Source organism: Sphaerodactylus townsendi, linkage group LG04 (assembly GCF_021028975.2).
Source record: "Sphaerodactylus townsendi isolate TG3544 linkage group LG04, MPM_Stown_v2.3, whole genome shotgun sequence".
NCBI lineage: Eukaryota > Metazoa > Chordata > Lepidosauria > Squamata > Sphaerodactylidae > Sphaerodactylus > Sphaerodactylus townsendi.
Window position 1 is genome coordinate 157066124 of NC_059428.1, and position 16346 is coordinate 157082469.

The window sequence follows — 16346 nt, forward strand, 5'->3', positions numbered from 1 at the left end:
ACTCCTGAATGGTAAAAGATTGATGACTCCTGAGTTAAGAAATTGTATTGATCTGATTGGGAGAGCTGGGTATTGAAACACTGGACTTGCAAAAGGACGTTCTCCCTACTTTGGGAAAGGTCTAAGTACGTTTGGAGGTATCTGCTGGCTGAGTGTCCGGCTGCGTGAACCAAATCTTTTATTATTTTGGTTGTGTGTTATGTTATTAAAAGTGGCACACTTAATTATCTTGCGAAGTACCGTTTTTATTTAGTAATACCGTAATTATTTAATATTGACAATATTGATAATATCGTGCCTGGCACAAAGGAAGAGAACCCCTTTGCCCTACAAAAATGACGGAGCGAAACACTCGGGGACTTCTTAGAATTACCACGGATCTCCAGATGACGTCTCTGGTGGAAACGGCTGCTTCGGAGGGTGGGCTCTATGGCGTCAACAGCCTGCTGAACTTCTTCCCCTCTCCAAACCCTGCCCTCTTCCAGCTCCAGCTCCCAAACCTCCAGGAATTTCTCCATGCAGAATTGGCAAACTTGCAGTGCTTTGACTTCTTCAGGTAGAGACGCTGGCTTCCTGGTTGGCCCTTGAGATCCCCTGGCATTACATTTTCTCTCCACACTACAGATATCTGGAGAAAATTGTTGCTTTGGAGGGGCAAGGCCTACCGCATTATACCCCACTGAGGTTCCTGATCTCTTGGGCTCCAAAGACTCGCCTCTGCAAGTCTGCACTGTGGGAGGTTCCAAGCACTCAAGTGACTTTGCCTCTGTGCTCTTGGTGGGGTTCAGAGGCAGTTTGCCACTGCCTGCCTCTGCATAGAAACCCTGGACTTTCTTGGGGGGTCTCCCCTGCAAGTACTATCTAGGACCTAACTTTCAAGATCTGATGAGATCAGGCTAGCCTGACCTATCCAGGTCAGGGCAGCGTTTGCATCTGAAGTGCTCGGGCTTGAGTGAGCCAAAGGGAGAACAGAGGTGACCTTGTTTGGCTCCCGAACGGTAAAAGATTGATGACCCCTGAGTTAATAAATGGTATTGATCCGAGTGGGAGAGCTGGGTATTGAAACACTGGCCTTGCAAAAGGAGGAATGTCGCTTGTGGAACCTGAAGTTTGCAAGTGATTGATGAGAGGGGGCGGAAAAGCAAGGTGGAAGGGAATTGTTTATCTTCAGTTGCTTAATTATCTGTAATATTTCCGAGTGGCGGCTGAACCGAGTGCAGTGAGATCTTGGAACGCCCCTTAGGCCGGTATGTTCTGTCCCGGACCGAGCCTATTGTGTGTGCCAAGACGGAATGTTTTGCAAAGGTCACACGCTGGTTGTTATGACTGCCATCCCATGCATTGTGAGGAAGATTGACTGGAGGGAACGGGGAGGTCATTTGCTAGAAACGTTCCCTGTGTTAAAAGGGGGTAGCGTGGTTTGGGAGCACATCTTTCGAGCACGCAGTCATCTCGGGTTAGAAATGTAAGGGAGTAAGAATCCCCTGCTGTGTCAGACCAGTGGTACATCTAATTCAGCATCCTGTTCCTCATGTGCCACCCAGTTGACAACGCTTCGAAGAGGCGGAGTTCTCTTTATTTACCATGGACTTGTCTCCCATGAATCTGTCTAACTCCCTTTAAAACCTGTCCTTGTTGCCGTCACAACCTCCTCTGGCAGCAATTTCCACAGTGTAATTCCTGATCGAGTAAAGCAGTGTTTTGTACGTCTTGAATATCTCGCCCTTAAGCTTCATTGGGTGCCCCGAGTTTTTGACGAAAGAGAGAAGGAAAGTTCTCTGTCCTCTTTCTCCATCCTGTGAATAATGTGTTTGTCCCACCTCAATTGTTGCTTTTTATAAACCAAAAAGTTCTATATCCCGCAGTTTTCTTGGGTGCTCTTAGCATGTCTCCGGTCTCTGTAGCTTTCCCTGAGCATGGTGTAGTGGTTAAGAGCAGGTGCACTCTAATCTGGAGAACTGGGTTTGATTCCCCGCTCTGCCACTTGAGCTGTGGAGGCTTATCTGGTGAATCAGATTAGCTTGTGCACTCCCAACACATGCCAGCTGTGTGACCTTGGGCTAGTCACAGTTCTTTGGAGCTCTCTCAGCCCCATCTACCTCACAAGGTGTTTGTTGTGGGCGGGGGGAGGGCAAGGAGATTGTCAGCCCCTTTGAGTCTCCTGCAGGAGAGAAAGGGGGGATATAAATCCAAACTCCTCTTCTTCAAACTCTTTCCCCCCTTATTCCAACCTCTTCATTATCACGGTTGTCCTTTTCTGCAAGACAGAAAACACACCACTTTTGACTAATGCTGAAATGATTCATATGGGCAGATACTTTATCTTCAAAGTAAGACCCAATTGTATTCGATCGCTGAGGAAGGAGAAAGTTTTGCCAGCGATGAATCGTTGCAGTTTTGAGTGGGGAAATATCAGGTGGTCCTCTGGCAGAGGGGGCCGTCTCTCATCTAGATCTGAGTGAAACACGACTGTGTATTTACGTTGCGGGGGGAAGGCCCCTTGGGAACCGCGGTGGACTCTCCCAGGTATTGTCCCTTTCACATCCTGGAAATGTGCAGGATTTCCTTGCCTCCTTCTTTTGTTCATACTGAGAACACATCACTTGTCTGAAACTTTTCTTTTTAAAAGCTGAAATAAGCAGAGGGTGTGCAAGTTGCACCATTTGTCTATTAACATCCACGCCTTTTTTTTTTTGCAGATTTGCTTTCTCACCATAGTTGACTGAAGGAAGTTGACATGTTGACTTATTGCCGCTGGGACTGAAAAGTTTTGGGACAGCCCCGGCATTCGGAGGAACTTTTGACAGAAGAAGCATAGCAGCTATAATTGGAGCCCAGCCCTTCTGGCCTGTAGCCCAGTCAGGAATCACAGGTAAAGATCTCTCTCTCTTTCTTCATCGCACACAGAAAATGAAACACCTATATAAAGGTGGTCTTTGGGAATCTCTCAAGTCACCCGGTCGGAGCCAGTCTCCTGATATTAAACAGAGAAGGCAAGCACAGAGGAGAAAATGTTTTTCCTGTCACTTTGAGCTTCTATCGTAGGACATCTAGAAAGCCAAAAGAATAATAAAAAAGGTATTTTTTTTTATTTCTGAAGCAGACTGGTGCTTTGCCGTGGGGGTGGGGGGTGGGGTGCAGGTCAGATGCCTTGACAAACTTTTAATAATAAAACTGCAAAGATTGTCATGCCCTTATATAAAGCAGTGGTGCGACCGCACTTGGAGTCCTGTGTCCAGTTCTGGTCGCTGCATCTCAAAAAGGATATTGAGGAGATAGAAAAAGTGCAGAGAAGGGCAACAAGGATGATTGAGGGACTGGAGCACCTTCCCTATGAGGAGAGGCTGCAGTGTTTGGGACTCTTTAGTTTGGAGAGGAGACGTCTGAGGGGGGATATGATTGAAGTCTATAAAATTATGCATGGGGTAGAAAATGTTGACAGAGAGAAATTTTTCTCTCTTTCTCACCATAGTAGAACCAGGGGGCATTCATTGAAAATGCTGGGGGGAAGAATTAGGACTAATAAAAGGAAAAACTTCTTCACGCAACGTGCGATTGGTGTTTGGAATATGCTGCCACAGGAGGTGGTGATGGCCACTAACCTGGATAGCTTTCAAACGGGCTTGGACAGATTGATGGAGGAGAAGTCGATTTATGGCTACCAATCTTGATCCTCTTTGATCTGAGATTGCAAATGCCTTAACAGACCAGGTGATTGGGAGCAACAGCCGCAGAAGGCCATTGCTTTCACATCCTGCATGTGAGCTCCCCAAGGCACCTGGTGGGCCACTGCGAGTAGCAGAGAGCTGGACTAGATGGACTCTGGTCTGATCCAGCTGGCTTGTTCTTATGTTCTTATGTTCTAAGCGACAAACCCCAGTACGAATAAGGCCTCCTCCCCAGATTTTCTCAGGCAAAGATTGTCTCGGGCTACTAGTTTATTCTGGAGATCCAAACTTTATTCCCTAGTGCATCCGCTGTGAGGTAATTGCATTTTTTGTCTCCATTCAAATGGCCAAGTGTCATTCCTGATTGGCAATTCCACCCCCATCCCCCAGACTGTCGCTGAGTCCATCCTATTCATTTCATGTGTAGCTCAGCACCCTGAGGGCAATACATTCTTGACTCTGGAAAGAATGCAAGAAGCGAGGACCCCACTCTGTGGCATTATATCCCTACTAAGATTTACAGCTGCCAGCTATGGGTTGAGAAGTTGGCAAAATTAATCGGCTGTCGTTTCTGTGCCTTTCCCACAGGTTTTTGAGGCTGTGGATGGAGGTTGGCCGGACGACGCGGGAAGAAAGCTGTGGATGAGTTCTCAAAATGGGGTCGCTGCCCGGAGACACGATCCGAACCCGGCCCAATGGACTGGTGCCCCACTGCAGACAAGCCTCAAATTGTAGACTTCACGGCCACTTTGGACAACTGCGGAAGACAATGGCTAAAGCACTGGTCACTGGAGGAGGGGGCTACTTTGGCTACCACCTGGGCTGTGCCCTCGCCAACAAAGAGATCGGGGTTGTTTTGTTTGACAGGAAGAAACCTAAATGGGACATTCCCAAGCAAGCTGTGTTTTTCCAGGTAAAGCGCAAAGTCGTGTGTTGTGGAGGACACAAGTGGAGTCTGCAGCAGGGTTGTGGTTTTCTGGATCCCACACTTGCAGTCCGGTGGGAGCAAAAATAAGGGGCGGGGAATGATGAAACGGCATCCTGGCAGGGGCTGATGGGAATTGTAGTCCAGAAACATCTGGAGGGTCAGAGTTGGACACCCCTGTTCCAAAGGGACATTTTGCTAACTGTTCTGGTAACTCTTGGCTACGGTGTATGTTGCAGGGAGACGTGCAAGATTACGAGGCTGTGTTCGAAGCTTGCGAAGGGGTGGACTGCGTGTTCCATGTCGCGTCATATGGCATGTCAGGGATGGAGCAAGTAAGGCAATATCCCACCCAGCAAATTACATAAAAGAAGCATATAGGGCAGTGGTGGCGAACCTATGGCACAGGTGCCAGAGGTGGCACTCAGAGCCCTCTCTGTGGGCATGCGCAAACAGAGTTCGTCATGTGTGGGGGGGAAATCGCCCCCCACACACACACATCTAGGCTGGCCTGGGTCACTGGGCTCGATTATTAGCATTAAACCTAAGACCTAGTTTTGGGGGAGCAGTGTAGGTGACCCTGTTAAGCACTGTTAAACCCCACTGATTTTCATGCGAAAAACTGAAGCGCGATCCTTTACCTGGGAGTAAGCTCGGTTGCTGGCAATGGGGCTTGCTTCTGAGTAAACCCTCCTAGGGTCATGATTCACCCGTTCGAAGAGTTGCATGGTTGCTTCAAAGCAAAGCCACCGACTACCACCAAGCTTACTCCCGAGTAACGCACGCCTTGGAGCCAACCATTTTTTCTAAATGAAAACCTCAGTATTCAGGTTAAATTGCTGTGTTGGCACTTTGCGATAAATAAGTGGGTTTTGGGTTGCACTTTGGGCACTTGGTCTCGAAAAGGTTCGCCATCACTGATATAGGGGCTCAAGATACGGAGTAGGGTGGGTGAACCGTTGAGACTCCGATCCTGGAGATCTTTGTATTCTCACAACAACTTTGCTGTGATGGTAGGTTAGGCTGAGAAATTGCAACGAGGCCACCTCAAGGTCACCCAAGGTCACCTCAAGACCAGCTACTATAGTTCAAATCTGTTTGTCCCATGTCCTAGTCTGACATTCTAGCCACGGCATTTCACCAAGAGATACCCTCTTTCCCCTCTCCACCGCAGTTCAATTCTTATTCCAACTGAATGGCAAATGTGAATTGCTGATGAACAGTTGTTCCAATGCGATGCCTTTTCCTTTCCAGCTGCAAAACAAAGAGCTGATCGAATCCATAAACGTGGGAGGGACGAAAGTCGTCATCAAGGGTACGTAGCTCGATTTTCTTCTGATGAGACATTCCAGGGGAAGAACAGTCAAAGAGACCCAAGCATTCACAGCAGGCAGAAATATGCTCAGGGGGTTCAACGAAGCTGCATGCTATTTGGAAAATGAAACCCAGGAGTCCTAGTTGCCCCCAGCATCCATTGCAGTGCTGCAGGGAATCCTGGGATTTGGGGTCATGCTTCTTGGCTTGGCACACTATTTTGTCGATGATCTCTTCCCAGAGAGGTCTGGTGGTAGGGGGCCTGGGGTAGCAACCAAAGCCCTTCCCTCTTTTGAAGATCCTGCAATAGAGCAGGGGGTGTGGAGGAATCAAAGTGATGCTTCTCTGACCTTTGATGTAGAGGTTAAGAGCAGGTGGATTCTAATCTCAAGAACCAGGTTTGATTTCCCACTCCTCCACATGAGCGGCAGACTCTTATCCAGTGGACTATATTTGTTTCCCCACTCCTACATTCCTGCTGGGTGACCTTGACCTAGTCACAGTTTTCTTTAGACTCTCAGTGCCACCTGCTCTGCCTTTCTCTGCGTAAGGAGTCTCAAAGCAACATACAAACTCCTTCTCTTCCTCTTCTCACAACAGACACCTTGTAGGTGGGGCCGAGAGAGTTCAGAGGGCACTGTGACTAGCCTAGGGTCACACAGCAGGCTTTATGTGTAGGAGTAGGGAAACAAATCCAGTTCACCAGATAACTTACCGCTCAGGTAGAGAAATGAGGAAACAAACCCTGTTCTCCAGATTAAAGTCCACTATACCGCACTGGCTCTCTGTGAATTTTGTTGATTGCTGTTTTGAACACAACTGTTTAAAAAGAAATATACAATTGTGTTGCTTTGAATGAAAGGGAGAGGCCAGCTTCCTTTTCACGGCAAAGCTGTTTTTAGCAGGACACAAAGCCACGTGTTTTCAGCCCCCTGTAGATTTCCTGATAGTTTTACTTTTGAAGTTCATTGTCTTTTCCACATAGTATGCCAGCAAAGGAGCATTTCCAGACTGATATATACCAGTTCGGTAAATGTTGTATTTGGAGGGGACCCCATCGAAGACGGTGACGAGGAAACAGTGTCGTATTTTCCTCTGGAGAAGGTATTTCCCACTCCGTCGGTGAAAGACCACTTCTCTAGGTGTGTCAGTATTAAACAATATAATTTACTGAATTGTCTCTTTTTTAGCACACCGACCACTATTCGAGAACCAAAGCAATTGCTGATCAAATGATACTGGCCGCTGATGGGACCCCACTTAAAGGTGCGTCCAGAATTATTATTATTATTATTATTATTACTATTATTTGTATATCACATGACAAACTTTCCATGATGAGGGCTGGAAAATAGGTGAGGGCTCAGTCCTGAAATGCTTGCATTAAAATAATAGCAAGGAGAAAGCATCTGAGCCTGTGCAGAGTTATTTTTTTTCCTAACACAGCATAATGTAGCACAGGGCTGGTTTTGAGGGGTGGGAACTACAAAGCCCGTTAAGCCCACAATTCTCAATAGCTAGGAGTGTTTATAGGAGGTGATTTCCAGATTGGGGGGGGGGGGGTTACTCTGTGTGCAAAGCGGAAGGACCCCACGTGAAACGATAAAGGTCCGTGTGATGTCATATTCATTCCTAATCTTTCAGAAGCATCATGGGTAGCTAGAACTTCCAGCATGCACAGTGGCTGAACTCCCAGTGCTTGTAGGCATAATATCAGAGGTGGGATCCAGCAGGTTCTCACAGGTTCCCGAAAGTAGGTTACTAATTATTTGTGTGTGCTGAGAGGGGGTTACTAATTGGTGATTTTGCCACGTGATTTTTGCCTTAGTTACGCCCCTCCTCTCAGCAGTAGCGCGCAGAACTGGAAGCAGTCTAGCTGGAGGTGCACCGGCGTGCGTGGCAGCCTGCGCCTGCGTGCATTTAGTTTCCCACCCAAAGACTGGCGCAGTGGCTGCGTCCTTGCCACAGCCCCGCCCAGGAATGCCCGGCCACGCCCCCGTCGTGCCCCGCCCAGCCCCATTGGCACTACACCACAGTTTGAATCCCACCACCATGGGAACCTGTTACTAAAATTTTTGGATCCCACCACTGCATAATATCAACATAAGGTCTTGATCTTTCCCCATGATATGCAGTTGAATGAAGCACAGCTGCATTATCCAACCCAGCCCTTTGTTACACAGAATCATCTCCGCTATATTTCCTGTTTATCTTTTAGGAGGTGGTACACTTCATACCTGTGTCATTCGCCCACCCGGCATCTACGGGCCCGAGGAACAGAGACACCTTCCACGAGTTGCTGTACGTATTGGTTTGTGTGTCTGCGGATACCCGGCAGAGTGCTGGATCAGAACGCAGAATTCATTTTTTTCCTGCTAATTCAAAGTGTGCCTTAATAAACCAGATCGTATCCCCTTCATTCTAATTTTTTTCCCCTTCTAATTAGGAGAATTTTGTGAATATGCGCCCAAGGGTGCAGTTGGGAGAGATCTGGCCTGGTAGCACCGCTGGGCTTGCAGAAAACCAGCATTTGAAAAATAACTAAATTAAAAACCCTCTGCCAAAGAAATGAAAATTGGCAAATGACTGTGAGAACAAGTTTGGCAAACGGCTGTGAGAACGAAACATACATCTCCGCAAACACATGGCCTTTAATCCCAGGTTGACAGGGTGTCAAGAAGGATGCTTAATTCTTTCAGCCCCGGCAGCTGTCCCTGGTAAATGGTATTTTAAAGCCATTGTATTTTGTCGGCGGAACGGCACAGGAACTTTTCTAGGACTCGCGTGAACAGACGCGGATGATCTCGAGAAGATCACGGCTTGCTTGCAGCGCTTGTGTGGGCCTCGTGTCGGATTACACCACCGTGCAATATTTATAAGCAGAATTGATTACTTTTAATGCAGTCGGGCGTGTCTTGAGGGTAAGATTAGAGGGTTCCCAGGGTAAGATTAGAGGGTTTATAGCAGTGATGGCGAACCTTTTCGAGACCAAATGCCCAAATTGCAACCCAAAATCCACTTATCGCAAAGTGCCAACACGGCAATTTAACCTGAATACTGAGGTTTTAGTTTAGAAAAAGCGGTTGGCTCTGAGGCATGCGTTTACTCAGAAGCAAGCCCCATTGCCAGCAACTGAGCTTACTCCCAGGTAAAGGATCGCGCTTTAGTTCTTCGCATGAAAATCAGTGAGGTTTAACAGCGCTTAACAGGGTTACCTACACTGCTTCCCCAAAACTAGGTCATAGGTTTAATGCTAATAATCGAACCCAGCAGCCCAGGCCAGCCTAGATGTGTGTGTGTGGGGAGGGCGACCCTGTTTGCACGTGCCCACAGAGAGGGCTCTGAGTGCCACCTCTGGCACCCGTGCCATAGGTTCGCCACCACATGTTATTGGGATATAGTGATTTGGCTGAAAGGAAGGCCAGTCTGGGTCAGCACTGGGAGATCTCAACCGGGAACCCCTCTGAAGGTGGTTTGGAAGGAAGGCTCAAACTCAAATAATAGCAAATAGTTGTCTCTAGAAGATCTAGGCCCAGACCAGCCTAAATTTGACAGACCTCAGAAGTTAAGGAGGGTCAGCCCAGGCTAGGACTTGGGTGGGGATGCACTAAAGAATACCAGGGTCGCTACACAGAGGCAGGCAATGGCAAAACACCTCTGTTATACTCTGTCTCAGAAAAATATGTTTGTACTGTCAGTTGAGGTGCAGCGATCGAGGAAATTGCATATCCTTCTGCGTTAGAATGTAGTCCCGAACAAATGTGAAAATTATTCATTTTTACACGCTGCCTTGTCCACAGTCAGGCAAATGAGCATAGTATCGAGTCATGTGCTCTCAGTCGCAAATGAAGGGTAGTACCAGGTGCCCCCTGCAAGTCCATCTGTGTGTCTATGAGAGCCAGCGTGGTGTAGGTGGAACGGGTGCACTCTAATCTGGAGAACCGGATTCCCCACTCTGCCACTTGAGCTGTGGAGGCTTATCTGGGGAACCAGATTAGCTTGTGCACTCCCAACACAGGCCAATGGGTGACCTTGGGCTAGTCACAGTTCTTTGGAGCTCTCTTTGGAGCTCTCTCAGCCCTACCCATCTAGCTCACAGGGTGCTTGTTGTGGGTGGGGGAGGGAAAGGAGATTGTCAGCCCCTTTGAGCCTCCTTACAGGAGAGAAAAGGGGGATATAAATCCAACTCTTCTTCTTCTACTGCTGTTGTTGTTCAGAGCTGTCTTACTTATGTTACTTACGTTATCTCCACAGAATAACATCCAAAGACGTCTCTTCATCTTTGAGTTTTGGAGTCCCAACACCCTGATGAACTGGGTCCACGTTCTCAACCTCGTACAAGGTCATCTCTTGGCCTCTGTGGCCCTAACTGCTGAGAGAGGCTACATCGCTGTAAGCAAATCCGTTCAGTTTTTAATGGTAGCCAGAATACTTAAAAGGACCCTGTATTTCCGTAGGTCCACTTTATTATGCGATGTTGAAAAAAAAAAGTGAGTCTCTTGAAGTGACATCATACTGGATCCCATGTGTTGTTAACTTCTCTCTCCTTTCTTTCTCACAGAGTGGTCAGGTATATTATATAAATGATGGAGAAAACACCAATTTTTCTGAATGGATCACCCCGCTGGTATGAAATACTTTTTTCAAGTTAGTTTTTTGCTTGAGAAAACTGAGGAAACGTAATTTGTGTGTGTGTGTGTGTGTGTGTGTGTGTGTGTGTGTGTGTGTGAGAGGAAGGCGGGGGGGAGAGAAGCCACTATGGCAGTGTGGTACAGTGGTTAGAATAGGGCTCCCCCAACACTGTTGAGCTTTTTGAGAAACCGTCATGTGGATGCTACCGCCACACAGCCCACTAACATCAGTATCACATGACCACTCAGACTTGCACTGACCACTCAGCAGCTTTGTTTTGAAAAACTTGACCCTCTCCCCCGCACTGACCACCGTCCAGCAGTCTTCTTGAGGCAACAAGGATCTCCAAGTTGCCAGTCTGGAATCCTGCCCCGAGCACACTTTGAGCCCCACAACAACCCTGCAAAGTAGGTCGGGATGTGAAAGTTATTTGTTCAAAGCCGCCGAGTGAACTTCATAGTTCAGCGGGGCTCTTTTAACTCCATGACCTTGCTTCTGTTCTCTTACGGCAGGAAAGTAGGAAATGGCTCCATTCTCACATTCTCTTCTTTTCTGTCCCCTCCAGTTTGAGAAACTGGGCTACAAGAAGCCATGGATTCGTGCTCCTGCTTTTCTCGTTCATGCAACAGGTAAAATGAGCATTCGCTATGTGGGATTTTGCCTTTTGAGGAAACTTCATGCCAACTAGTTTGCATGCCCAGATTAGGTACCGTTTGGTTGCGTGGGCTATCCTCTGGGGCCAAAGCGATGAAAGCTATTATGGGATTTTGACTCAGTTCTTCTACTCTGTCATAAAAATGCTCTGAGGTTTCTTCGTTGGTTCCAGGTACTGCGGAGTTCTGTTCTTTGCAGGACTAAACATGCAGGGTCCCAGATTTGGAAGATTTGATGGCACAAATCTCCAAATAACGCTAGCTGTTGGGAGTGTTATCAGTGGGTTCACTCTCTGCAAATGAAAAGGTGTCCCAAACAGCCAAAGAACTTGAACCATCAATGGTCACGGCAGATATATTGTGGGACCATTTGCAAAAATGATCAAATCCTGCAAGGTCAAATCCATTGTGCCTGGGGCGATCCATGCAGTTTTAAAAAGTGAATTCTCAAGAGCGGGGTGGCGGCATGGGGACTGATCCAGATTGGGACTGTGGGAATAGCAGCACCCTGAGACAGGGTGTAGGGAGAAATGCTTAGGGGCAGAAAATTAGCATCTGTAGCCATGGCAAACCACCTCTCGACTTCTCTTGCCTTGAAAACCTTACAGGGTCACCAGAAGTTAACTGTGACTTGACAGCACAAACACAAGCGTCAGATAACAATCCTATGTCCCTATTCCTCCCTGGGGAGAGCTGTCCATTGTCCTGAATTGGTGAATTAACTCAAATTCAGCCATCTCTCGTTGCAATCTCCCTTTTAAGCATCCCTGTATGAGGACTGTCACTCTTAGGTCAGCAATGGAATATCCTAGATTAAAATGTTCTCCCGTTTGTTTCTTAACATCCTGAGTATGACACTAGAGAGTTTTGTGTGTGCAGAAAATCTGAGGCTAAAAGATGCTTATGCCTGCTGGAATCCTTCCGCTTACGTGATGACACGCTCATCTGTGAGATCAGCCGAGGGCTGAAAATTTATTGGAGTCAGGGTGGCACTGGGTTCAAGACTTGCATCATTCGTGTGACCTCTGGCAAAGGAGGCTAGGCGGGGAAGGCCCAGTGGAAAAATATTGCAATCGCTCCCAATCACCGTCTTCCTCATTCACAAAAAATAAAGGCACGCTTCTTTCCAGTCGTCCAACATTGCAATTCCTCTTCCAGCGAAAAGACAAAAGAAGCGCATCTTTTAAAAAGCCAAATACCAACCCTCCAAAACACCCTGACGTCTCTAAATTTTTTTAATAGATGGGTTTTACTCATAAGTTTATTCTTTTCTGCTAATTCTAGATTGGTAGTTGTGATACTCTGTAGTATCAGAATAAAACAGGAGCCCAGAGGTGCTTTGAAAACTTTTCCACACTCTCCGCTTACTCCTGGTTTTCTTGGCGGTTGATCCACAAGCATTGAAACTGGTTTGGGCCTGGTTCTTCCATGCAACTGCCTTCCATGTACATTTTCACGGCTGGGGTGTCAGTTTGTCGTCTTCTGCATATGCTCTCAATAATCAGGAATTTCAAGGGAGGATGCTGCTATTATGGGTGATATCGCAACACGCACTCCACAGCTTTATACCGAAAGACCTGATGACCCCATTCCACCACCCATCTTAGTTTGTCATGGCGTAATTGCCATTTTCCCAATATCAAGCCTAGATTGCTTTAGCTGCCAGTCGCAAATTCAGGACTAGTCATGTCTTTCCTTGATAAACAGCCCTCCACGTAATTCAAAAGAACAATTAGTGGGTTTCATGTCTGCATCCATTATTTTATCATGTCACATTCAGCACAGCGCTGTCAAGCCTGAACTTGATTTCATCGCCACCCAAGATTGCAAACCCTCTGTACGATCCACCCTCTGCTTTCAGCATTTAAACCAACCTGAATTGTTATTGTCGAGTTAATCCGATTGGAACGGGATACAATCTGTGAAGTGATTTATATTGTCGTGTCTCCATTCTTGAATAAGCTACCCTCGACTTTAAAAAATCAGGCTAAAGGTCCCAATGTGAGTCGTGTCGACAACTGTCATCCTCGGATGTCTTTCTCATAATATTGTCTCTTTTATCTAGATCTAGCCAAATACAGTGCACCAAATGCGCCCTTTCTTTATTATTTTATTAGAATGAACCATTTCTCCCGTTGGGTTCTTTGCTCTGCCCCCAACTGAGAAGAGGCCCAGTTTCGTTATCACAATATGGCCTATCAGAAAGGAGCGAGACACACAAATCTACTAAAACATTTGTAAAACATTTTCAATCCCCCCTTTTGTTCACACTCTTGAAACAATTCCTGGCCACCATTTTCTGTTTTTCCCTATTTTTTCCCCAGTGCGTAGACAAATCAACGCTTCATCCTTTCCAGCCCCCAAATCTTGATGGTCTCTCAGGTGCTACTAAACTCAAATCTAACTTTAAAAGCAATGAACCAATAAAAACGTAACTAACAGTAGAAATCGTTTTTCACAGCTGCCTTGCTGGAATATCTGCACCTGCTCCTTAAACCAGTTTTCAACTTCACTCCTCTCGTCACCAGAAATGAGGTGAATGTATAGATATATATTTTTTGTTCTGATTAAGAGCAACGCACTTCCTTTCTGAGGGAAAAGTCAGAGCCGAGACTGGAATGGTTCGTGGACTGAATGAAGCTCAGTTCTGCTTCAACTGCAGATTGGATGCTCATGTGGGTGACTGTATCTCATGTGCACACTCCATTCTTGTAGATGAAAAAGAGTAGTTTGGATTTATACCCCGCTTTTCTGAACCGTGAGGAGTCTCAAAGCAGCTTATAAAACACCTTCCCTCAGTCCTTCCAACACCCTGGTCCCAAAGCATGACGGGCTTTAAAAATCAAACCTGGGGTCAGGAGCAGATCAGTAGCCAGTGCAATTGCCGTAATTGTGAAATCCACCCCATTTGTGGCACCCCATTTGTGGCACCCCATTGCTTCTCTTGTTTCACGTGTCATGTTTATGTTTCTTTGTTTCTGTCCTTTCCTTCCCACAGATAAGAAACCTGACAGTCACGCACACGTTTCGAATAGACAAGGCCCAGAAGCAGCTGGGTTACTGCCCCCAAAAGTTCACGCTGGCCGATACCGTGGATCATTACCTAAAAACAAGACCCCACTGCCGAGATCAGGCATTCTCCCATGTGCTGTTGCTTACATTTGGCATGTTTTTATCTGTGGTCTTTCTGTCTTTCCTCTTTTAAGAACATTCTGTATTCTTTGGGTAGAATGAATTGTTTTGCATGTAATGAATCACAGGAGAGAAACTAAGGGGCCGGATCCTCCCTCTAATAGTACTTCAACTGTGATGAACGTGTGTTACTTTCGACAAGCCGCTTAGATATCGTTTTCGTGGATGTATGACGAACGGCCAATTGTCCCATCGCAACACTGCAGCTGAGCCGGGAGAGTCACTCTCTTGGCCGTGAAAGCCAATCGTTGCTACGAACTTGCATATTTCAATGGTCCATCGCTGGACGCTTTTGCGTGCCTGTGCAAACCTTTCCGGTGACAAGTTACGGTGAAGTCGTTGCTGTCTTCCATTGCCTGCTTTAAAAAACTGTGATCCTTAAATGTGAAACAGTCTGTTGGTCCTGGGAACAGATGCCGACTGTGGATTTTAAAACGATTGCACTGAGGTCCTGACGTCGTTTCTGTGGTCTTGAAGATGAGAAATAAAGTTTCCCCGATCCAAAGAGGGAAATGCTGGTGTGGGCGTTCTTTGGTGGGACAGCTCCGAAGGGAAGCTGGGTTTTTTTTGTTTTTACATTGTTGTAAATGTTCAGTCTTTGTGCTACGGAGTTACCAGACTGACCCATGGTGGGTTGGGGGAACCCTGCTTTTAAGACACCCGTGTCTCTATTCACCCTGCCAACCCTTGGGGTGCCTAGCAGAGGGCACCTTTTGGGGACACAGAGATGTTCATCAGTATTTAATAAAGCCCGCCCTTGAAAGCAGCCATATTCTCCAGGGGAGATGATCTTTGTACTCCGAGTATCAGTTGCAACAGTGAGAAATCTCCAGGACCTACCTGGAGGTTGGCATCGCCACCCAGAATGGGAATTTGGATGAATAAGAAGCAGAGATTTAAGCAGCGGCAGGAACGAAAGCCGTCGAATTAGGAGCTTGGTGCCATTTGGGGGACCCGGTGCTTCAAAAGCCGTTATGTCATTCTTTTCCACCCTCACCCCAAAACTGGAGAATGGATGGAATAATCAGAAGTTAGTGGCCAGGACTAGGGGGGTGGAGGGATAAAATGCCATTTTTCAGAGGGCATAATTATATCAGGAAAACCCTGCCAGAGCCTAGGGTCCCATTAAAAAAGTTTTTTTCCCTAACTAGGATAATAATTGGTGCTAGTCCTTAAGAAATCATGAGACCCTTCTGATTTAAGGAGCAACCAGAAGGCTAAAACCCCCTGAATTTGCTTCCAAGTGAGAGTGTTCTAGGTTTCTCTCTTAGGTGAGAAAGGAAGGATTTCTTTAAAAGCCCCTGCCCAGTCCTCCTAACTTTTGGGGTTGTGAGCGGAAATTGTTATTCGAGAAAGATGCCCAAATGCGAGAAACCTTGCAGGGTTGTTGTGAGGATAAAAGGGAGAAAGGGGTCCCCACTGGAGTAGAAAGCTGGGTATCAATGTCTAAAAATGAACAGGACTGCTGACTGGTGTGTCCTGGGCAAACTGGACAGTCTTGCGTTGAACGAGTAGTTTCGGTGGTTCATTTGAACATATTCTGCTTTCAAATTGTTCTTAGGACAACAGCACAAGCCTTAAGCTATGAGAATGCGATCCTATTCACAGTTAGGCCCGTTGACTTCAATGCGTTCAGGCACAATCCTTCCTCAGAGCGCCCAACTTCATTTAGGTCGACCTAAAAGTAGATAACTTGGTTTACAATAGAGCCGATGGCGCAGTGAAGGGCGAAATATTTTGGATTTCAAATCCCTCCCATTTCCATTTTGCAGGCACCCAAACAACGTGTAGGATTTGAAACGTGAGGAACCAAACCTGTGCCCTACTGGTCAAAATTATTGTCGTGTTTGAAATGTGCTGACTCTTTTAAGAAGTCCGAAACCAAGGAAAAAAACCCCTTGGGAGAGGTTATCCCAAATATTAGCACCGGAAAAACTGATAACAAGTACGACCCTTCATTTT

The 16346-nt window shown here is 46.7% G+C and overlaps 1 protein-coding gene across 1 annotated transcript; it reads left to right on the top strand.

Annotated features, from left to right (window-relative positions):
* The first annotated feature begins 2801 nt into the window (after positions 1-2801).
* LOC125432116 (putative short-chain dehydrogenase/reductase family 42E member 2) lies at positions 2802-14880 on the top strand. Its single transcript, XM_048495478.1, has 12 exons — positions 2802-2872; positions 4257-4581; positions 4833-4928; positions 5848-5908; positions 6893-7011; positions 7098-7173; positions 8126-8208; positions 10162-10299; positions 10469-10534; positions 11105-11168; positions 13654-13727; positions 14191-14880. Exons 2-12 carry the CDS (start codon positions 4324-4326, stop codon positions 14395-14397), a joined length of 1242 nt encoding a protein of 413 aa, XP_048351435.1. The 5' UTR covers positions 2802-2872; positions 4257-4323; the 3' UTR covers positions 14398-14880.
* Positions 14881-16346: the final 1466 nt, after the last annotated feature.